Source organism: Plectropomus leopardus, chromosome 9, assembly GCF_026936395.1.
Source record: "Plectropomus leopardus strain MGB_pleo_1.0 chromosome 9, ASM2693639v1, whole genome shotgun sequence".
Classification (NCBI taxonomy): Eukaryota; Metazoa; Chordata; class Actinopteri; order Perciformes; family Serranidae; genus Plectropomus; species Plectropomus leopardus.
This window is the reverse complement of record NC_142184.1, coordinates 25,385,098-25,407,233: the sequence shown is the minus strand read 5'-3', so window position 1 is coordinate 25,407,233 and position 22,136 is coordinate 25,385,098. Positions and strand designations below refer to the sequence as shown.

Here is a 22,136-nt window from a genome sequence, read left to right as displayed (position 1 = left end):
TTGTATCTTTTTATTGTTAATTGTCATACAAATGTTACTGATGAGTTTTAAGAGCCTAAATGCGAAAGCAAAACAGCGATTTCAACAAAAATGTTACATCAACTCGCACACAAACACACACATACACACACACACAAACACAAACACATCACCATCATCATCATGGTCATACATATAATTTGGCATAGATCATTAAGACAGAAGAGAAATATTCTCAACAGTAGCTGTCAGTATAACACAGTATGGCAGATACTGTTACATCAAGCAGTCCAAAGATAAACTCCACTGGAGTAAACAGTCGTTTTACAAGATTTTACAAAAACATCACCACTCAAAATCAACCTCCAGCTTTAAACACACAGAAAAAAGCAAACATCAAATGTGAATCAAAGTCAAAGCAGGACAATCTTCAAATAAGTGAGAGCCTTCGCTTTTACTACTTGTCCATCAATGTGATGAGACAATAAGGAAACCCATCATGAATGAGCAGGCTGGAAATATATTTCCTACATAGTGAGGAGGAGTCCCCTCAGGTGTCACAGCGTCTGTCAGAGTCTCTACCAAGGCCTCCACACGGGGCCTCTGCTGCTGCTGTCCTGCAGCGAGGTGGGCCTGAGGATGGAGCAGATTGGAGAGGAGCTGCTGGCTCTTTGGGTCTGACAGAGCTGCTGCTCCTGCTGCTGGAGGCCCTTCAGAGGAGTGACAGAGGCCTCTGTGTTGGATGCTGCAGCAGACAGGAAGTGCACAGAGTCCCTCCAACAGTGAGAGTAGCCTTGGTTGTAGTCGCTCTGACAGAGGCCTGGCTGCAGCTGCTGCCTCAGGAAGCTCACAGTCATCTCCAGGATGTCGGCTTTCTCCAGCTTGGAGTTGGGCTCCTGCTTGTGGAACTCCTTCTCCAGAATGATCTTGAGCTGCTCGATGCAGCTGTTGATGCGATCTCTACGCATTTTCTCCACAATAGGTTTTCTCAACTGAGGAAGAAGGAGACAGGACGTTAAGCTCAAATCAGCAATTATCAATCAAATATTTGTACTGTAGTTGATGCAAAACTCTGAGAAACTGTTTTCAGTACTTACTTTGATATTGTCTTTCTCAGAGATCCTGATGTGGTGAAGAGAGGAGTAGTTGGTGGAGCAGGGAGCCATGTCTGTGCAGGTAAACTGAGCAGCTTCTTGGACTGCAGTGGTAGCTCTGATGTCCCTGGAGGGGCTGCTCCTCATTTTATACCCCGTGATTAGCATAACAAAGCCATGTGGCTGAGGCAGGGCTGGGGTTCCCACACTCTGACCAGTGGGACTCCCAGCACAACAATGGAAGACATGTCAATAACTCAGAGAGCATTTATCTGTGTGAGGCATGTTTCCCAAGATAAGCAACAGGTAATTAACATGTTATCCAGCGGTCATCGGAGAACTTATCACAGACTGAAGGTCCAAATTAAATTAAATAAGGGGAAGTGATGCACGTGAGAGTGAGCATCTTCAAAGGGTGGCAACTGTCATTAAGGAGCAAATGCTTCACTGCAATAAAACAATATAAACTGAAGGCTTTCATTTTCTCTTTAAAGAAAGCCTCCCTTCCTTAAGAAAGCAGTTGGGTAGCAGACTGAAGCATCTGGACACACGAAAATGTTTTCAGAGGAATGAGTGACTTTTATTGGTCACAGGCTCACAGCAGTTGCAGGCTAAATTATGTTTAATATGAGGAAAATAATCAGAAAGAGAAAGGACGGGGCAGGTAGGGAGTGACATCATTTCCCACTTGTTGCTTCTTAACGTGACAGTTTGCCTTCTTTTCTCCTCTTACAATAATAATATGTGAAAAATACTGTGATAACCTGGGGAGAGATATGCTGAAAAAAGGCTGTTAGCTCGCATCTCATGTGTCAAAGCAAGTGGCACACATTGTCTGCCCGCAGGTGGAAGACTGTGCGCAGTGTAGAGGCGCAGTGAAGGACAAGAAATGAGCACAGCATGACTTTTTGATTCAGTTTGTTGTAGCCTTCATTAAAACAGACAGGGACAGGGGAGCATTTTAACCATGTTTCATCTGGCTTTATGCAGAAATACAAAATGGCTTTTAAGGTGCAAAACTGACTCAGTTTTTTCATACTCAGAAAGCAAGAAAGTCATGTGATATCATACGTGTAATTCATATCTAACAAATAAGGTTCTACGTGAGGAGAATTGACAGGTATTGCACTAAAAAATATAATTTTTAACCAACTTTAAGTAATTAAAATCACATCACTAAATCACATTTACATTGCTGTTGATTTTAGTCACTGAGTTCTGCTGAAACCCTCTCATCATAAGCTCTTGTCTATCATGCCCCCGGGGTCTGCAGACCCCGTTGTAAATGAACTGAGTCAAATTAGTGTCAAGTTAATGGCATTATGAGCGGGCTGGCAGCGTGCCTCTGAGGGCCTCCATCACTGGCTGGCCCCAGATGTGAAGCCAGCCTTGTGGGTGCAGTGTGAGTAGTCCCGTCTTCCCAGTTTCCCACCAGTCCCCAACATCAGGGTAAATGAGCTACAAAAGCCGTGCCGCTCCTCAGTGCTCCGCCGGGAATGTTAATTGATCTTTTGTTGCAGGACAAACAGAAACTCTGTGTCTCGGTCCATCTGGGAAAAATCAAGTCAACTGGCTTCACTGCCTGGCACAGAGAGCTCTGTCTGCCTTTAGTCTGTGTTGACTCTTTTAATTTAAGGCTTCAGACACCCATCTACAATGCTGAAAGAAGTACTCAAAGTTTTTATGAGGTCAAAACAGAAATCCACTCAAATACTAGAAACCTGAAATTACAGCTGTGAAATAGATGACAGGGAAGGTATTTCAAAGTGCTTTCAAAGTGTGTACACATATCTGTACACAAAGCTGACAAGTTGATTTTACTTTTTAAAAAATCCAGAAAGCAAATTAATGTGAAAAAGTTAAGCAGATACAACTATTCATCTTAATTTATGTTTACTTTATGTCCAATTGCTAACCTTACTTAAAATGAATTTATATTTACTTAATTTGTTGATGCAACTTTAAAATGACAATCTAAATTATCTTGTTCCAGTGTTAGCACATGCAGTAAACTGGAGTAAAGTTTACTGAGATAGATATGTGTGTGTGTGTGTGTGTGTGTGTGTGTGTGTGTGTGTGTGTGTGTGTGTGCGTGCGTGCATGCGTGCGTGTGTGTGTGTATCCTGCTGGTTGCAAACTAGTCAGACATTTTTGTATTTCTTATACATGCTAACAAAACAGAACTCACCGATCTCCTAAATCTATCACTGCAAAATCCTCTTTGTCATGATCAAGTTAAGTCAGACTAACTTGGTTTACTAAAGTTGCCAACACTTAGAGAGAACAAGGTAATTTCCCTTGTCATTTTTATTTGCAACAACTTACATCTTACATTAACGGAACAATTAGAATATAAAGTAATCACACATTGCAATTACCAGTTATATTTTCCTTTCTTTTTTCAAGGCAATCGGCTTCCAAGATTATTTTAAGTAAGACCAACGTGTCAGATTTTACGGTGTGAAAGACAATGAGAATAAAAAATAAATAAATAAATAACAAGTAATACAATCACACCTTGCAATCACACAGTACAACAGCACTTAAATAAATGTAGATTGTCACTCTCCTCCTGTACGTTTCTGAGCAGGTTTGTGACCTGTTGATATTTTTGGTGTCACATTTCAGACTTTAAAATTCTAGCACTTGTTTTCTTCTTTTTTGATCTTCATTTGTATATTCAGGTCTGTAAACATCTTTCTCCCCCTTAATATATCTCTGTAGCACAAAATTTGCCAATCTGTCAAGTCATGTCCATGTTTGGCTTTATTATCTGTCCTCTCCATTGATTTCATTGTCAACATGTTTGTGTGAATTTGTGCCTCCTCTGAAAGTTAGTGTGCACTACATGGCTGCTGGGGGTCTTTGTCTACAAGTGTGTGTGAAGACGAGTTCCCCTCCCACCAGCAGCCTGAGAGCTCTGAATTCCTGCCATAAAGTCTCGGCCATCGCTCAGACCTGCGGCGGCACAGAGCGGCTTCCCGTCAGCCATCTCTCTGTGAGTGTGATATCTCCCGTTTCCCACACTCTGTGCCTATTCACTGGCCCTGAGACGGGAACAATAGAAGTGTGTCTTGTTACACATCACATTAGCTACGGTGTTTGATCTCCTGTTGAAGGGGGAGGGGAGGCGGCCTCAGCCAGACCATCTGGCCTGGCCAACTAGACCCTGAGAAAGTCCCAGGCATGCCACATTCTCCACAACTTCTGCAACACAAAAAGTTGTGAAAGACTTTTGTGGACACTTGAGACATAATTCAAGCACTAGACAGCATACCACAAGCACCACAACAGAAGTGGGGCAAAAGACATGAGGGGTGCCTCCACACCCCCGCTTATTTTTTGGACACCTGTGCACCAGTGAGGTCAGATAAGATGAAATGTTAATGATCCCATCATGTTAATGATGGGAAAAGTAAGATACCAGTAAGAAACTTTCACTAGTAGCTTAAAGTATTTTGGAAATACAGATGTTTTAAACTCATTAGTAAGGAGTTAGGATATAATTCACTAAAAATTACTAATCTGTGTATCTGTGTAAACAAATCAGTGTATATCAAGTCACATGTTTACTCCATTAACTATAGTTATACTACTATGTTAAATGCAGTTTGATGTGTAGCACCTTTGTTCAGCTGCTAATATTAAACCTCAGAATCTGTACAGATATTATGTTGCCTTTGGCACCAAAGTAAATACAGTTTCGTTCTACTTCACACAAGTTTACTGAAGAATTTGAGCTTTCTTTTATTCTTTTTTGTTTTTGTTCCTACATTTTAATTTTTTTTATACAAAAAGAGGAATGCCAATAACAGACATTTAAGTACACATAAAAGAAATTACAAAAAAAAAAAAGGGGGGGGGGATTGGAATAAAATAAACAAAAACAGCAAAAAACAAAGAAGAACCCAAGCACTCCCAACATACACACACCTAGGGTTGCAATGGAGTTTTTTTCCTGGTACAATAACTGTCACAGAAAATATTGCAGTTTCACAGTATCATGATGTTAAAGAATGATTATTATAATTAGTCACAATGACCTAAAATGACTGAAAACAAAAGTTCTTTTTTTTTACTATAACCTGCTATCTCCAATCCTTGAAATTATTCTTCAAAGCAAAGTGTGTACAATGTTAAATATTGGCCACACTTAAGTATGGGGCATTACTGGTGACAAAGCAAACGTGCAGTTAGAGTAATCACAGCAGCACATTTTAAGCATTATCCCAGATGATTGCTGCAGGATTCAAACCTCGATTATTCTGTTGTTCCTCTGGTCAAAGCACAATAGTGAAGCTGCTGTTGGCTGAATGCTCATTAACTCTCTGGTGTGACTGGAATTAACTGTGTGGTCCTTTATGGGGTTATTCCCAAAACCTTGACCAGAACACAAACTCTACCTGCTCTGCTACAAATATAGGAATTCAGTAATTATTTATTTTTAAAGACTTGGTGTATAGGCACTAATGCACAAACTACAGTTTTTATGTTTGACTGTATTTGTACATTTTCACGCAGTAGTGCAGTTTTTGAAGAAAAGTAAAGACACCACTATTATTTATGTTTGCAAAACTTCATGAGAAGTTTTCCATTTATTTTTCAAGTTCAAAAGCAAACTTCTCAAGGAAGCAATTCAACAGATTCTTTTAGTAAAGATATAAAATGCCTTTATAAAAGGTATTCACTTCAAGATGAAAAAACATCTATTATGAACATTACAACTGAACAGTTGACAGGTAAATAGTCCAACAGTAACACTCATCACACATAGGCCAAATAATGGTTACATATAGTCACAATGAGGTATAATCATGATAAGATTTACAGTAAGAGTGGATCCATGGGATCCATTAACGGGATGTCGTTGATTCATCAGCACAAAGATGATGAAATATATCAGTCAGTGATACTTAGTATCAAAGATTGACAGTAGTTTAAACACATCAATCAAACAGTGTCTCAGACACTTAGTTAGTTTCAACCCAATATGGGTTTTATAACAAGATAACTATTTGCAAAACAAACAAAAGTTGTGTTTCCTAAATGAAACAATTCACACAATTCACAGAGTAAACACTTCAAAATATAAAGCGTATAGTGAATACACATGGTGTACATTTTCAGAAAAACCTGAATCATTTCAGTCCTTCCAAAGGAATACGTCTCCACACTATTTAACACTCAACAATATTGAATCTTCTGTCAAAGAAAAAGCAAACAGACTTTAATAAGTCTTCAACTTTCTGTCCATGACGTTCACAGACGTAGTTCTCGTTCTCTCTCTGTGTGCGGAGGTGATGCTGCCTCCATCCTACCAGGGCCTCCACAGAGCGCTGCTGGCCTGACTCACACCCTTGCTGGAGCTGAGCTGATGGAGGGGTGAGCCAGGAGGGGAGGGTGTGGAGGGACCGTGGCTGGACGCCTGCAGGCCCTGGAAGTGGCTGAGCAGCCGGCGGTGGGCCTGAGTCTGGACCTCGCAGTGGGACAGGAAGCTGACGGCCTCCTGCACGCAGCGGGAGTAGCCGTCACTGCCTGTCATCAGGCCAGAGGTCAAGCTGGCCTGCTGCTGCTGCTGCTTCTGCCAGCTTCTCAGATAGGACACGGCCATCTCCAAGATGTCCGCCTTCTCCTGCTTAGAGTCGGGCTGCTGCCTGAGGAACTCAGGACCCAGCAGGGATTTCAGCTGCTCGATGCTGGTGTTGATACGGTCTCTGCGCAATTTCTCCACCATTGGTTTTCTCAGCTGAAGAAAAGAAAGAAAATCTTTTAGAATACAAAATCAAACATTTTTTGATATCATAGAAACACGAATCAACAAGTGAGTTATGTGACTTTGTAGAGATCATATTTACCTTGTGTGCAGGAGTCAGGTGTTCCTTGGGATAACTTGCTTGTCCAAAAACAGTGGGTGCCATAGCTGTAGTAGTCAGAGCGTTCCTGCTCGGTTTGAAGAGCCAGTTGAGTCTGAGCTGCCTTCTCCTCTGCCTCTGCCCTGTATTTATACACCCAAATCTCCATATGAATGTGTGGGTCTTGGGCTTGTTGGAGTTTCTCACAGTCCCCCGGCCAATGAGAGCGCTGGGAAGGGCTTTGAGGAACGCAGGGCTGCCACATGCTCAATGAAGTGTTTATAGCCGTGGGGACAATGAGTGTGTCTCCGGGGAGCAGGTGGAGGAATACACTGTGAGAGAAAGAGCCTGGGGTGGAGCGGCGGGGAGGGAGGAGGGGGGGTGTAGCTGGGAGACTGACCCACTGCTTGTGTTGATATGGGAAAGTGGTGACCCCAGAGGGAAGCACGCCGCTGTCTCATGTCATCTCAACCGCCACGTAATTGAGCACAAAGTGCCTCCGCCACCAGGCACACGTGGGTGTTACGGAGGGCCAAGCATGAGAAAAGGCCAACATGCAGCCACTTCCACCAGTTTGACACGGCAGACTTTGCTCATGGAGCTGTGCAACAGTTGAGATGTCTCAGAAATGAATAGAAAAAAAAAAAGCTTCTCTGTGAGTTTGGACTCAAATAAAATGCGGCTGAATAAGAAAAGAGAATGTTTGGACTTTAATCTGTCAGTGAGATTTAAGCCCAAGCAGTTTTAACAGAACAATATTGATTCATTCATGTGAGAAGTGTCTGTATTTTTGTTTTGTCTGTGCTCTTCGAAAATACTTTAGAAGTGGCAAAGTGAATGTCAGATATCATAATTACTCAAACTGTCAAACACAGTTTACAGACCCACTTTCTGGTCTACCTACCATACTGCATTATTACTGACATTACACATGCTCTCACTCCAAATTAAAATAAACTCAGTCACGCTTTTGAGGTTCAGTTGGTCCACTTTAATGGGTATCAGGTGAGGTCAGAAAGACATTGGACTCTTACATATGAAAGATGTTAAATTCTGGTTGGATTGAAAATCGTGTTTCAAAATTTTAAAGTTCTAACAGTGTTTAAATTTCACGTTTTGTGGATCTTAAAGGGAAACACCACCCTAACGAAGAATTCTCATATGTTACTTCCATGGCCAAGGGAGGTTCAGTCAATATTTGTGAACATTAATGACTCTCTCTCAAAGCCAGAAACCAGAGAAGTAAGGTCTCAAACTTGTGATGTCATCAAGTATAAAGTTTGCTCCATAAACGATGAATAGGAGCCTGAGGTTGTGGAGCAAAAGAACGTTTGATGAGCTTTATTCTACTGTAGAGTTCTCAGCTCTGAAACACAAAATGTACCCGGATACTCAGAATATCCCCCTTTGGATTCAGAGTTGTTCATGTTATCTAATGTTTTTGGACTGTCTTTGACCATAAGAATAACATGAATTTTGAAAATGGGCATAGTTCCCCTTTACATCATTTTGGGTTTTGCTCTTCATATTTTATAACAAAATCTTGTTATTTTACGTCAAGAAGACATTTGTACAAAGATGGAAGACATTGGATTTTGGTTACTTAACTAAACATCTTATAACCAACAGAATATAAACGTCATTTGTCACCCGTATTCTACGTCAAACTGATGTTGCCATTAGTGCTAACGGTGAATATTGGTCATCTGACATCACAACATAAATCCAATCAAATGTTGCCTTCTAAACTTTTACAAACTTGAATACATTTACATAAAAACCTGATGCAGAAAATGCCATAATTGGTGCATTAAAATCCACCAGACAGCAGGAAATTAAGTGTTTGATGCTCAAAATTTGATGGTGTAGTACCCCCCCCCCCCCCAAACTTTGAAACTTTGAGCCACTGCCTGCACCTTTGGTAGATAAACATGATTTGAACAGTCAGAGAACAAAACGGCTTCAACTGTAAACATCCTAACAGTCTCCACACTCCGAGCACATGTTCACACATCAGGCAAACCCCCACATACTCATACAGACAGCCACACTCTCATTCACTTTCCCTCCCTCCCACAGACACACACACACTCACACACACCCACCCACAGCTGGCTGACCTGCCTGCCGCTGGCCACGTCTCAGTCACACGCTCCCTTCCTGCTTGTGTGGAACGTGGGAGCCGCTGTGGTCCCAGGCTTCCCACACTTCAGTGTTAATGACACTGAGGCCGGCTGCACAAAGGAAGTGTGCCCCATCGAACAAAGATTGAGTGACCAACCCCCCTCCTCCTCCCTCCCAACACACACACGCACCCACACACACACACACCCAGGAACACATTGCTGTCAACAGGGCTTCCAGGCACACCATCTGGACGGATCGTACTCTATTGTCAGCCAATCAAGCATGGGAGACGCTCACCGTGAGAATTGGAGAGGCTGAAATACAGACAGAAAGTTAAAGAAGAAGAATAGGGAGTGTGTGTGCGTTTGTGCGTGTGGAGGGTGGGAAACTTTGTGGGTAGTTTGATAAAGTTTGTGAGTTAAATCATAAGTTACACAAGTTAAATCCACTTTTTCTTTTATAAATTTTCAATCTTGTAAAAGTTGATTTAGAAAAAAAACACATTAAGAACACAAAAAAAAACATGTAAAGACATGTGACTGAGCCTGTGATCATTATACATTTTGCTGATAGTTAAAAGCCACATTTTCTACATTTTATCCAGTTTTTAGAGCATAGTGGAGACACAGGTCTCATGCCATTCAGCTTTAAACTTGTCCAACAAATGTGTAAACTTCTTCCTGCTCCTTTTTGGGCATGGCAGTGTTTGTAAATTGAATTTATTTTGTAACATGCTTTTCATGTTATTTTGCTTATTTGTTGGAACTAATTTAACTTTTTGTTTGTTTGTTATTTTGCTTTCACAAGTCTGAAATAAAATTTAATTCATTCATTTCTGTTGTTAAATGAACCTGTGTGTCCTCCTCCATGGACACAGGTTCCTCCATGGTCCCATCACATATAACTCCCAGCCAACACAATGACGAGGATATCTCCCTCGTTGTGGCACATCAGCTGAGCGACAAGAGGCCAGCGCAGGGCCCCTCCCACCTGTTTGTTTGGATTGGGGCCATTGTACCCCATGAATTCAACTAATTCATTCACATCCTATTGTCATAACACTGCTTTGTGATTGGCCACGCACTGTGAGAACCGGCATCACGTTAAATCGATGGGAAATGTGGTATAAGTATATAAAGCAGGGAGGTCGTGGTGGGTGAAATCATAACCCTGAACGACTCCTGCAGCCGACACAGGCCCGGACTGACTGGACATCCTCTGACTGCGTATTCACCATGAAGGATCAGCACACAACGTAAGCTCAAATGAATCAGTAGAAGAAGTGAATTTGACTCTTTTTTATAAACTTTTGTCTCATTCAAGGTCACGCTGGGGTCACAAGGGTGTTTTGATAGTTTGTTTTGGTTGTCTGGGCCATGAGTATTTATACAGGAAATATAACTCACGAATAACACATCAGTATTGTATGATGGTGTCGACTTTGGGGCAGATGATCAAAGTGATCCGTTAAAAGGTCAGTTCACACAAATTATCAAGAAGTTTTCTCTCTTATCTCTGCATTGCAGATAGTTTTTTTTGGCAAGTTTTTTTGGCAACTCTGTCTCCTGAAGTTCTGCCTTTACCTTAAGACAATGGAGGTGAATTTCTGAGCAAGTTTTTGCTGGGGAGTGTTTCGGATAAAAACTGTCCACAGAGAGATCTAAGGACGATCAAGAGTAGCAGAGATTACATCTGGAAGGTTGAGTTGCTGTTTATTGATTTTGTCAATTTTCAATGCTGAGAGCACAACAAGTAAAAGTCCATTGACTAAAAACAAACTGTCTGCTGCTTGATATCATTAAAAAGTAGAAAATGCTCCAGTTTGTAAATTGGGTCAAATAGCTCCTACAGTTGTGGATGTCTGTAAACAGCTGCATTCAAATCTGGTTTATTTTCTGTGTATCCAGCATTAATCTTATGTTTCACCCTTTTTCCTCCTCAGCATGTGTAAGATGATGATTTTGGAGAGGAAATGCACTGACAGAGCAGTGAGGCTCCGTTCAGCACTGGAGAGCCAACTCAACACCGGGGTGTCCAGCTCTGACATGTGGGACAAGACGGTGTCCTTCTTCACAGTGAAGAAGGCCTTCATCTTTCACAACGGCTACACCAAATCCTCCAGGGAGGCCATGCGGCTGTTCCCCTCACCTACTGAGGACGTGGCACCGCTGTGCTGCCAGTAAGAACTGGACACGCACAAAGACGTCATGAAAAGACACGTGTCGGACTGCGTGTGTCTACAAGCTTCGTAGCACTGAACATTTGAAACAAGACGCTCCAAATGGAAACCATTTTTAGATGCAGAAGAGTCTCTGAATTAGAAGAAGATTTTTGTTTGCTTTTTTATTGGGTGTTTTCGACCCAAAGTAAGTGTAAAAGGTGTTACTGATGGGAGATGTATACCGAGCACACTGTGATCTCACTGGTCCACTTACGGGCCTTGAAATGTGCATTTTAAGCCTTAAACCTTAATACTCTTTGAAACTGGTCGCCTAAAGACCATGTTCTCAAGGTTTTGTAAAACTAATGTCATATTCCTTTGTATAAAGGGGAAACCTGTATGCAAATGCATACTTTGTAAATGTTTAGTACAACATTGTGTTGAGAGAGGATATTTTTAGTTGTCATGTATAAACTGTGATGATTAAAGCCATGAGTAAAATGTGCAATATGTGCTTTTATGCAAGTTGAAAATAAAGTGATATTGGTGGTTTTCTTACAGTTTGAATGGAAAATGATTTCTTAACAAAATAATAATAGATGAGATTGACTATTATATGGTTCCTCCAGCTTCAGGCACGCAGGATTTAAGACTTATTTTTATTACCATTTTGAATGAAATTTAAGACCAATTTTAAAAAAATATAAGAAAAATAAAAACACAAATGACTTGACATGTATTACTTAGGGATGGGGAGAATTTTGCCCAAGTAATTAATGCAATACAAAACATAACTTTATGGTGAGGTAAATGCGAAAAGCATTCTTAAGATTATTATTATTAATTTACCAATTATTTTAAGATTTTGCAAATGATAAAATCCAAAATCCCATGTCTTTGCATTTTTAAGACTTTCATAATATTGATTAAAACATTTTATTACCAATTAAGGCCTGGTTTTTAAATTAATGATTTAAATGCCTTTTAAGATTTTTTAAGGATCTGCAGGAAGCCTGTATCAATTTTCAGACACAAAGTTAGCAATCAATATGTTCAGTTTAGGTTTCTGTTCGGTTTGGGTTAGGGTTCGGGGGTTACAATTTTCATATCTCCCATGTCAGTGTGTTAATGAATATCACCCTCTAGTGGCCTTGAGTCAACCATACCTCAAATATGAGCCACGCCACACACAGTAACAGCTTTAGCTCCCACAGCTGGATGTTGCAGCACTGAGTCGACACACACTTGATTTAAATTTTGAAACTACATGATCAGATTGTTGGCAACCCAAGAGTATTTTAGTATGTAGGGTGTATACTGAGCTGGTGTCTACAGAGTTTAAATGTCTTGCTCAGCAGTGATTTAGGAATATTCTCAGGTGTTTCATAATTTGCCTGAGTGTATTTTAAAAAGTAAAAAACAGTGCATTCATTTGCAAGGGTACAGGATTCCTACAGATTGAACAAACTTTGATATACATTTTTAATTTCACTCAAAATAAGATGTAACCAAAAATGAAGAAAAACTGCCATTAAAATTATTGCCAACATGTTTGTTTGGTCAAGTTACAAAGTTCATTAATCTACTTTAAATGTTGAAAAAAAAAACACTCTCTGGATTGAAACACACGAAAAACAATTTACTTGTATTATAAAATATCCATTTAGTTTAAAAATGCTTCTTTCATCATTTGATTGGATGTGGTAGGCCATGTGGTACATGTACTGTATACGTCTGTTGTTGGTTCACCTTTCGCCTAAAATAATGTTACCAATTATTTTTAGATTTTACATTGCAATGTCAGAAAAAAAAACAATTCATAAGATCCTGCTTCCTATATGTTAAGACTTTTAAAATATTGATTTAAGATATTTTAACACCTACACCTAACACCTTAAAGTGCAGCAGGGGAGACACACCAGGCTGACACCATGACACGTACATTAGTTAGAATATGTTTTGTCAGAAGAATAAATACATGAAGGCTGCATTTTTTAACCCAAAACTACATTATATCCTTTTGCATTATATCCTGCATTTTACTCCTCTAAGACGGACATGTTAATTTAGAGAAACCCTATAATAATAAACAACTGCAGCGGTTATCTAATGTGACAAAAACATAATAAAAAGCTCCTACACACTTAAAAACAACACATTTTAAAATATGTCTGTTCTGTGCCTCTTGTCAGGACATTTTATCTTACATGGACCATTTTCACAGAAGACATTTTGACTGCAGGAAAAGCTCAGGTGTTACACTGTCACCAGGTATTTTTCAGCTTTTTTTCTTTTCTACGACATGACAAAAAAAAACGTCACTGGAAAAAGGCCTTTGCCGAGTCTAAAACAAATGTGCCGTTGTAACAGAGCAGCACTGGTGAACAGAAGAGGTTACCCTGAATCAGATTTGGTATTATTACGGCTTTATTAATCATAAGCTAAATTCAAAAGCAGACATTCAGCAACAGTTGAACATTGTAGCAGCGGGAATAGGCGAATTAACAATAAACCGAGTGAACTCCACACCATGCATTCAGCTCTCGAGTACAGGGACCGCGTTTTCTGTAAGTTGAAATCAATCGCAGAGGATAAAACTCAGCGGTTCTCTTTCCAGAAATCAGTTCTGGGGATTGACACAAGAGTGTTGGCCCGAGAATATAGAAACTGCTGGGGAAGTAAACATACAGAACGACAAAAGTTAGTCCAAAAAAAGGTGTTTCAGGATATAATGTAGGTCTGTTTTATTATTGATTTAGACAGTCTGATATTTTATTTCAACAGGTGGAATCGTTCACAAGTCCAAAGTTCACTTTGTCACAAAGGCATAGCTTTATGGAAAAAAACCAAAACAAAAAAACTTTTATTCATTGTTCTTTTCCCCATTTCTGCTTCTGAGGTTGATAAAAGAAACCTTACACATACACACTAAATCAAAAAAAACATTTTTTTTTCTGTCGATCACTCAAATTCCAGTTAGAACCTACATGAAGACCAAACAGCGAGAGCCCAGAAGAAAGGACAGGTTAGCTGGCAACCATGTGACAGTGAAACCTTTTGCCATTTTAAAACCCTGACCGAAAATAAACTTAAACCAAACAAACGAAAAGGAAAACAAGATAAAATCAAATGCCACTCTTAACACATGGTGGGTCAAATCCCAAAATTCTTTTGTTACTTTAACATTGCACCCCAATATTAGGGGAGGAGGGGGAGGGGTTGAAAGCTGAAAAAGTGTCCACCCTAAAACAGAATTCAGGAGTTATTTTCCCATCAACCAAACAGCTATTATTGTTTTTAACACTGAATTCCCTCAGCCCTGTCATCTGTGACGTCCTTAAAAGACAGGTGAAGCTCCAAGTTTGTTGGCAGAGTCCTGGATCTTTTGTCTCAATCTCGGCCAGAAACTCCGTCATCAACTTTTCACCAAAGCGATCCGAATCAGAGGGGCAAAGCATAAATTCTGTTTTAGTGTGTCCCCCTTGCCCTTTAACAGCATTGTGTTTTTGTGTTAATCTTTACAGAGATGTTGCCAAAAGTGGATGATTTTTTAGACTACACATAGTTTCTGCTTTAAGTTAATTTGAAGATGTCATACTGGGAAGGGAAGTGAGTAAGAGGCATGGTGTATACTCTGTGTGTGTACTCAGCATGTGTAAAAAGACAGGATCTTTTTTTCAGTTGGAAGGTGTCCTAACTTGATTTGCAGGGCTGTTGTGTGTTGGAGGGGTGTGGGTTGAGGCTGGCCATCAGGGCAAAGAGTTCAACAAATCCTGCAGGAAGAGGTCTGGGTCTGCGATTTCAGAGAGGAGGCCTGGAAGAGAAACATTACGTCAAGTTTCTTAACATTCATTCACATCTTGTCACCAGGCAAGAATTTAAAGGTATACTCTGCAGAGATTGTCGGTCACACGAGACTCCCTACACTGCTTGTATAAACTATAACTAAGAATATTACATTTTTGTGATAGAAAAGTCAATATTTCAGCAAGAAAACTGAGCTAACCACTGACACCTAGCTGTCCAACAGAAAACAGACTGAATTTAAATCGTCCTCATTCCCATCCTTGCCTTAAGTGCTCGCCAGCGTCAGTGAAAGCCTACCACAGATTCATTTGACCGTAGTAAGGCTGCCTTTTTGCCTCACTATATTTGCATGTCTTCTGTGCTTTATCTGCAATTTTCACAGCTTCCTCTTGAAAGCGTGCTGCTTGCGGTATCGCACCTTGTCACTCAGTTCTTATAATGTCGTGATGTTACATTATTTAGACTTCTGCTGTTGTTATCTTTCTGTTTTGGTGAGTCTGATAGTCCTATTTTCCAGTTGTAGCTCTGTTATTGGTTGGAGGGATAAGTCCTTCGACCCTTTGTGGGTTGGTCTGGGCTTCTTCCCTTCTTGTTGTTCTTCTTGACCAGCCCATAAGTTTTTTGTTAGTAGACTTTGTTTGGTTACTTTGGTTTGTTTGTCATCTTTATTGCAAGCTGTTATTGGCTGGTGCTACGCACCACTACGAATTAATGACCCAAACACAGAAATAAAAGAGGAAACTGAGAAAATACAGACACCGCCACAGTCATAAGTTCATAAGTGATGACTGAGGGGGATAACTTTTGCACACAGTATATGTTTAAGATCAAGAGTAAACCTGTTTAAATTGCACAGTCAAGCTGCAACAGACACCATGCCAGTTCAGCCATTTGGCTGGTTGTGAATTTGTCCCATTTCCCAAATTAATTCACATTTTGAACAGAATCTCTGAAGCTGAAATGTGGAAGAAAATTTCTATCTTTAAATTTGGATAGTAATTGTGCTGTTAGGATGTTAATCATATGTGTAGGTGTATGGGATGTGTGTGTGTGTATATATACTGACCTACAACATCAAAGAACTCTGACAAGGACTCGGCAGGCATGAGTTCATCCTGGAAGGCCCTGAGCACACGCTCTGAGGCTTCGTAGATGGGCATGTCGTTGTGACGGACATATTCTGCCAGCGAGAAGGACCAGCCCCCCTCTGTGTTGCTGGTGGGTACTTTCTGTACGACAGAAGAGAGAAAAACAAAAAAAGGATTAAAGGAAAAGGCAGTGAGGTCAGTCACTGTAATTTAAGTGTTCAAATAAATGCTCTATTATATATGATTCCAGTAGCACTGATGGTAAGGAAAACAGATCTCAAATTTCATACATAATTCATTTTTAAACACACTAAAAAGGTGGGTTAAACCTATCTCTACAACTTTACCAAGATCACAAAGATATTGCCAAAACTAGCCAGTGCCAAATCACTCAAAACATCTCAACAAAGAAAAATAACATACACATCGCAGAACATCATCTCAAAATTTGTGGCATCAACATGTACAGCGGTAGTTTTGAAATTGTCACACATTTACCCTGAACATGTCGTAGACGAGATCCACCAAGCCCCAGAAGAGAAGAGGCGAGCGATAGACTGCATATTCCTTTGGTGTTTTATCTGTGAGTCTAATAGTAAAAGAGAAGAAGAGGATGAAGGTAGGACCTTGTTTTAAGATAAATCGGTTTTTTTTTAAATTTGATATGAAAATCCTATATACAGTACACAGCATGCAGAATGCTTTTCTTAAATCAGATCTGCTTCACACAAACAGAAAAAGGGGAATAAATAACCAGTGTCATCACAAGACAATATTATATCAATTCTTTAGACAACGATACGATATTTGACAATTTCAAAAAGTCTGCAACAATACGATTATGATTCAATTCAACTCTCGGGTCTGCGGTCAATATGAGACAATATTTTTGTTCATTTAGCATAATACATCAACCCATAACTTTCTTGCTTTTGGACATGAAAGATCAAAACATCACATAAATAACATTAAAAATTCTAATTTGTTAAGCGCAGTAAAATTTAATTCAAACTGACTGCTCTGACACACATCAAACAGCACATGGGATAAATTACGCTTCAGGGCTTTCCATTAGAAAACCCTTTTTGGTAGAATTTTTTTCATTTTAACCCAAATTATGATTTTTTTCCCCTTAAACTTCAGGCCGGTCTGGCTGAAAGCCCTGAAGGCAAACTTTTCCCACCAGCTGTCAAACATCAAGATCATTTAACAGAAGTATAAACTCAGCTAAATAATAACTGTGAAGGTTTATTTTTTGCTAGTGTCACATCCTGGCTCAACAGTGTGTGACAAAGTCACACAGTATTAGCTTCAGCACTTTTACACTGTAAAAATTAGCCTAGTGGCGAGTGGACTTAACCTTTACTCACAGCTTAACAAATTCAATGCATTATTTATACTTTTTCTTACTCACGTTTGATTCAAGTCTCTGCATCTCCAAACAAAACAGCACAGTTGAACTTCAGTCTGCATGCATGTTTTTTTCAACCTAACATTGAAACAGAGCAGCTAATGTTGCTGCAAGAACTTAGCGGAGTGAGATGCCCCGGCCAGGCAGGTACGTCATCGTTTATTTCATACGGGCGCATTCTGTCTGTTGACCCTTATTTTCTTTGAAATGCAGTTTTTTTAAACTGCTGATTTTGTCCAGTGTAAATAATCTTCTTCTCATTGTCTTTTTCTTGAATACGTGGCATCATCTGCCTGCTGCTGTTCGATGACACAGAATTTCAAAATAAAGGCGCAACCTAAAAATGATATGGATCGATGTTTTCACTTTGCATCGATCAAAATTCACGGTTGATAATTGAATCGATGTATTGATCCAGATCAATGGATTGTTACACCCCTCATCAGAAATGCTCCAAATGATCAGCAAACCGTAAACTTGCAATGCATCTTACAATGTCGATACAGGATGCATTTAAAACAACACTGTTGGAACAGGTTTTATAATTTTTGGTGGTCATCCTTAAAATCATCAAATTATCCTTTGATGTTGCCACTTTTCTGATCCCAAACTGAAGGGATTTACCTAAGATGATAGACGAAACTGCTCCATCAAGCATGCAATAGTTGTAAAACAAAGTGTGACAGAAAAATAAATGAATAGATTAAGTGTCATACTTGTTGGTGCTGACTGCTGAGACCTTGCGGGCATGTGCGTTGATCAGGAGTCTTCGTAGGAAGTATAAACGTGAACTCCTCCAGCGTTCAGGTGGCATGATGTGCATGGCCAAGATAGTGAAATAGTGCGGCCCTTCTACCTCATATGAGCTCTCCACCCATTTCTCACATGGCTGCTCCTGGAAACTCTGCAGGTTCCTCTCCTCCCGGGACGTCGCCCTTGTGCTGCAGCGACAGTTTGCAAAGCAAAGTGAGATTAGGAGGGAAAAACATATACCAGCTGAATGATAGTAAAGTAGGCAGACTTGTGTGTCATCTATCAGCTGGGCGTTGATACAGATTGTGAAAAGTCCTTTCTGTGGTCAGACACATACGTGTTGAGGACGTAGAGCACAGTGTGGATGATGTAGGGGATGAGGTGGATGTTGCTCTCTCGTCCTCCTCCTCCTGTGTCAACGCTGAACGATTGTTCGGTAGCAAAGCGGAGGAACAGCAGTTTGGTGTCATGGATGTTGAGTTGGTACGTTGGCTCGCGCTGACCCGTGCACTCCTGCAGATATGTGTTGTGCCTGTGTGCCAGAGAGAAATCCAGGTTGAATGATTCACGGAGTGCAACATGAAGGAAAATGTTGCTCCGTGTGTGTGTGTGCTGATGCATGATTTTTACCTTGCTAAGCATGTAGCAAAGGCTGATTCTGGCACATGTGGCCCCCACACAGGAAGCAGCCCATTGCACTTGGTGTTGGCGTTCTGGAGAGCAGCACTCTCCCACTCCTCTCGCCCACGTGCCAGCCTGGCCCAGGGGAAAAGGAAAAATGAGAACATCAGATCAGAATAAACGAGTGCTGTTACTGCAAAGCATTTAAAAATGGCACTCTGAGGCCTCATCCACATAGACACGGGCATTTTTGTAAACATAGCTTTTGGGTTGCGTTCTTTCATCCACACCAAAACAACATTTTAGGTCACTTTTAAGGAGAAATTCATAAAACTCTGTTCAGATTGAAGATTTTCAGAAACTCAACTTTCAGAGTTGATGTATAAACTGAGTTTTTGGCTCTTAACGTCAAGAGTGTGTGTCGTTATCTCCTTTGTGAGGAATCACAAACGAGACGACATTTAGTGCAAAATATGACCAAAACATTGTTGTCTTGTTTTTACATGTTCACACATAAATGCAGTGTAAAACACTATACTGAGGAACAGCGGCGTCATAATGTGCTACTCAGTTTACTACTACAGGTAGCCTTCCGATAACAGCTTTTTTTGTGTAAACGGACATCTTTTTGAAAATGAGGGAAAAACCCAGTCTACAAATATAGCCCGTGTGTGTGTGGACTAGGTCTAAACATCAGCAGATACATGGTGTTGTTTGTTGCTACCTGACAGCTGCCAGATGGCAGTCATAGTGGACTATGTTAAAGTGCGACACAGTGCTGTAGCCCTGCTGCTTCCGAGGCTTGTTTTCAAAGTCCTCCAAGGCCACACGCTTTGTGAAAGTGTAAATACCCAGGACTTTGGTTGGCTAGGATAAAGGAGAAAGAAACACTAATTTGAGACAGCACAAGTTGAGTCAGTGTACAAGAAGATTGCTAAGTGTCTCTACTCAGTACTCAGGGACTCAGATCATTTTAACTGCCTTCAGCTACTGTGAGTGGTAGCTGACAGATAAAATAATTCAAACAAAAAGTGCAATTTCCATAATTTTGGATATGTACCTGGAACTTGTAACCCTCTCTACAGATACAGCAGGTCAAGCCCGGCTCCTCTATCAGCTCCTCCATTTGCTTCAATAGTGAGGTCTTGGTCACCACCTGACCCTTCTCATTGGTCTAAAAGGCAAACACATAAACAGCAGAACAATATAACACTGGGCTGTGTTAATTAAAGACAGCAACAGTATCAGGGATATAAATGAACAGTATGTAAACAAAAGTCAGATTCAAGAGGAACAGAGTACCGTCATGCCCAGTGTTCCCAGGGCCTTCTGTCTCATGGCCATTGCCATACGCTTCTTCTCAGCTCTGGTCTCTCTGCGGGCTGCTTCTATCTTCAGGTTGACATCACTGTGCTCCCTCAGCGCCTCCAGAAGGTTCTCTGCTAGAGTGCCAATGCCCTCGTCACTGGATACCTGCTCCAGCTTGTGCAAGTTGGTTATTGAATCTGTGCCTATCAGCACCTGAACGAAAGATAAGAAGACATACAGTCCTGTCAGGTCGTTTTCTTTGTTGGCTTAAGTATTCTTGTACTGAGTTTGTGATTCCTTCCAGCATGGAAACTGTTAATATGGGAACACTGATGATATGAAGTACCTGTGTGGGGGGATGCTGGGTAGCCAAACCACGGAGCAATCTGAGAATGAAGGGTAGAGCTGGTCTGGAGAGGAACTTCTTCCAGACATCAGCATCCAGACTAATAAGAGAGTTCAAAACAATGGTTCATACAATCAAGCAAACATATTCAATTATATTAAATTTATCAAAACTAAAACTTAAATACTGTGAGAAAAATCACTGTGCAATAACCTCTCAGCTCATATGACCCTCTGCACTGTTTTTAAATACTTTGTGTAAATTTCTACATTGTTACATTTGTTATCCTGTTTAAGTTTATCTCAGCATCTTTGCACTCCTTGTAACTGTTTATTTAAACACGGACTTGTATATATATATCAGCTAAAACTGTGTAATAAGGGCTTGTGCATACATACATTTAAAACTATTATTTTCCATTTTTATGTTTTTTAAATATTTAATGTTTAATTCCTGTACACTGAGAGCAGAGCTAATGGGAGTCAAATTCCTTGTTTGTGTAAGCATACTTGGTCAATAAAGCTGATTCTGAAAACACTGTCTTTAGGCATTGGAAGGTGAGGGAAAACCTACTTTTTGGCGTTGGGGATATGTTTCTTCATGTAGTCCAGTGCACTCTGTGTGATTCCTTTCTGGAGAATAAGATCTTTTAGCTGATGGCCGTTGCTGTTATTTTTGATCCCAGCAGCAATTTTACAGAAGCAATCCAAAAACACTTTGTCGTCTGCACTGTGCTCCTCGTCGTACCTTAGGAAACAAAGACAGGGGTCACTTCTACTTCGTCACAAATTGTAATACTCAAACATACTCTGAAGACGTAACATTCTCACAGTGGCACAAATTTGTCTGAAATGATCAGCCTGATTTAACAATAAAAATATTTTTTGTCATTGCTTCAAGTGCTTCTATCCAGTTTAAGAAATTAAATATTATCCAAATTCAAAAATTAGTGTGTATGTAAGTGAAAGCTGAGTGATGCCCACTTGTCGAAGTTGCAACACGGTTTGAAGCGTTCCACCAAGATCCTCATCTTTTCCAGTTCACCAAAAGACAGGTATGGGATGATGCGCAGCAGACCCTGCAGCACACTGGGGTTGGAGCGCACAAACGGGGTGTTGATCTGGTCCAACAACATGACCAGCTGATCTTTGTCTCCTGTCAGCAGCAGGTTACCCTGTAAAAGACACACCAGTCCCTGTTTGAATCAAACCATGATAAGGGTAATAATAAAATATTGACAGGCTTTGATGTTATTTTGGTGTAAAATGTTTCTATGTGTCTTTCTCAGCAGAATCTGCTTCAAATGCTAACCTTGTCCTCTGAAATCTCAGCATTGGCTTCATCCAGAATGATCTCCATGATGCTCAGAACTTGCTCGGCTATGGAGGCTCCACCGCTGTCCTTACTCTCTTGTTCTGCCACTAAAGCCTAAGGAAGAAAGGACATTAAACCTTGTTTTCTAAAACAAAGTAACTGACAAACTGCATTTTAAAAGCCTGATTGCACTACAAGTTGAGTTTATTAATGGAACTGCACCACAATTACCCTCCTCCTCAATAAATAAATGACACAATGTTACACAGCAGCTG

General features: G+C 40.4%; 3 protein-coding genes and 1 long non-coding RNA gene across 9 annotated transcripts in view; 1 reads left to right on the top strand and 3 right to left on the bottom strand.

Annotated features, from left to right (window-relative positions):
* On the bottom strand, positions 1-1,241 carry her12 (hairy-related 12). The gene is made up of 2 exons (XM_042492595.2): positions 1,077-1,241; positions 1-971 (listed from the first exon to the last, which is right to left on the bottom strand). The coding sequence occupies exons 1-2, from the start codon at positions 1,239-1,241 to the stop codon at positions 558-560; spliced, it is 579 nt and encodes a 192-aa protein (XP_042348529.2). The 3' UTR covers positions 1-557.
* Positions 1,242-5,639: 4,398 nt separating this feature from the next.
* Positions 5,640-7,127, bottom strand: LOC121947424 (transcription factor HES-5-like). The gene is made up of 2 exons (XM_042492480.2): positions 6,929-7,127; positions 5,640-6,819 (listed from the first exon to the last, which is right to left on the bottom strand). The coding sequence occupies exons 1-2, from the start codon at positions 6,989-6,991 to the stop codon at positions 6,388-6,390; spliced, it is 495 nt and encodes a 164-aa protein (XP_042348414.2). The 5' UTR covers positions 6,992-7,127; the 3' UTR covers positions 5,640-6,387.
* Positions 7,128-10,192: 3,065 nt separating this feature from the next.
* On the top strand, positions 10,193-12,316 carry LOC148188753 (uncharacterized). Its single transcript, XR_015777539.1, has 2 exons — positions 10,193-10,307; positions 10,995-12,316. It is a non-coding gene; the product is annotated as an uncharacterized LOC148188753 (long non-coding RNA).
* Positions 12,317-13,622: 1,306 nt separating this feature from the next.
* ubr4 (ubiquitin protein ligase E3 component n-recognin 4) overlaps positions 13,623-22,136 on the bottom strand; it is a 57,641-nt gene continuing 49,127 nt past the window's right edge. For all 6 annotated transcript variants that reach the window (XM_088082342.1, XM_088082343.1, XM_088082344.1 and 3 more), the window contains 13 exons: positions 21,859-21,975; positions 21,531-21,721; positions 21,121-21,294; positions 20,548-20,647; positions 20,196-20,414; positions 19,954-20,067; positions 19,618-19,760; positions 18,903-19,028; positions 18,610-18,804; positions 18,236-18,460; positions 16,607-16,697; positions 16,087-16,249; positions 13,623-15,027 (listed from right to left, as the gene is read on the bottom strand). In XM_088082342.1, coding sequence (XP_087938468.1) covers positions 14,963-15,027; positions 16,087-16,249; positions 16,607-16,697; positions 18,236-18,460; positions 18,610-18,804; positions 18,903-19,028; positions 19,618-19,760; positions 19,954-20,067; positions 20,196-20,414; positions 20,548-20,647; positions 21,121-21,294; positions 21,531-21,721; positions 21,859-21,975 — 1,923 coding nt within the window. In that variant the 3' untranslated portion in view covers positions 13,623-14,962. The remainder of the gene's footprint in view (positions 15,028-16,086; positions 16,250-16,606; positions 16,698-18,235; positions 18,461-18,609; positions 18,805-18,902; positions 19,029-19,617; positions 19,761-19,953; positions 20,068-20,195; positions 20,415-20,547; positions 20,648-21,120; positions 21,295-21,530; positions 21,722-21,858; positions 21,976-22,136) is intronic.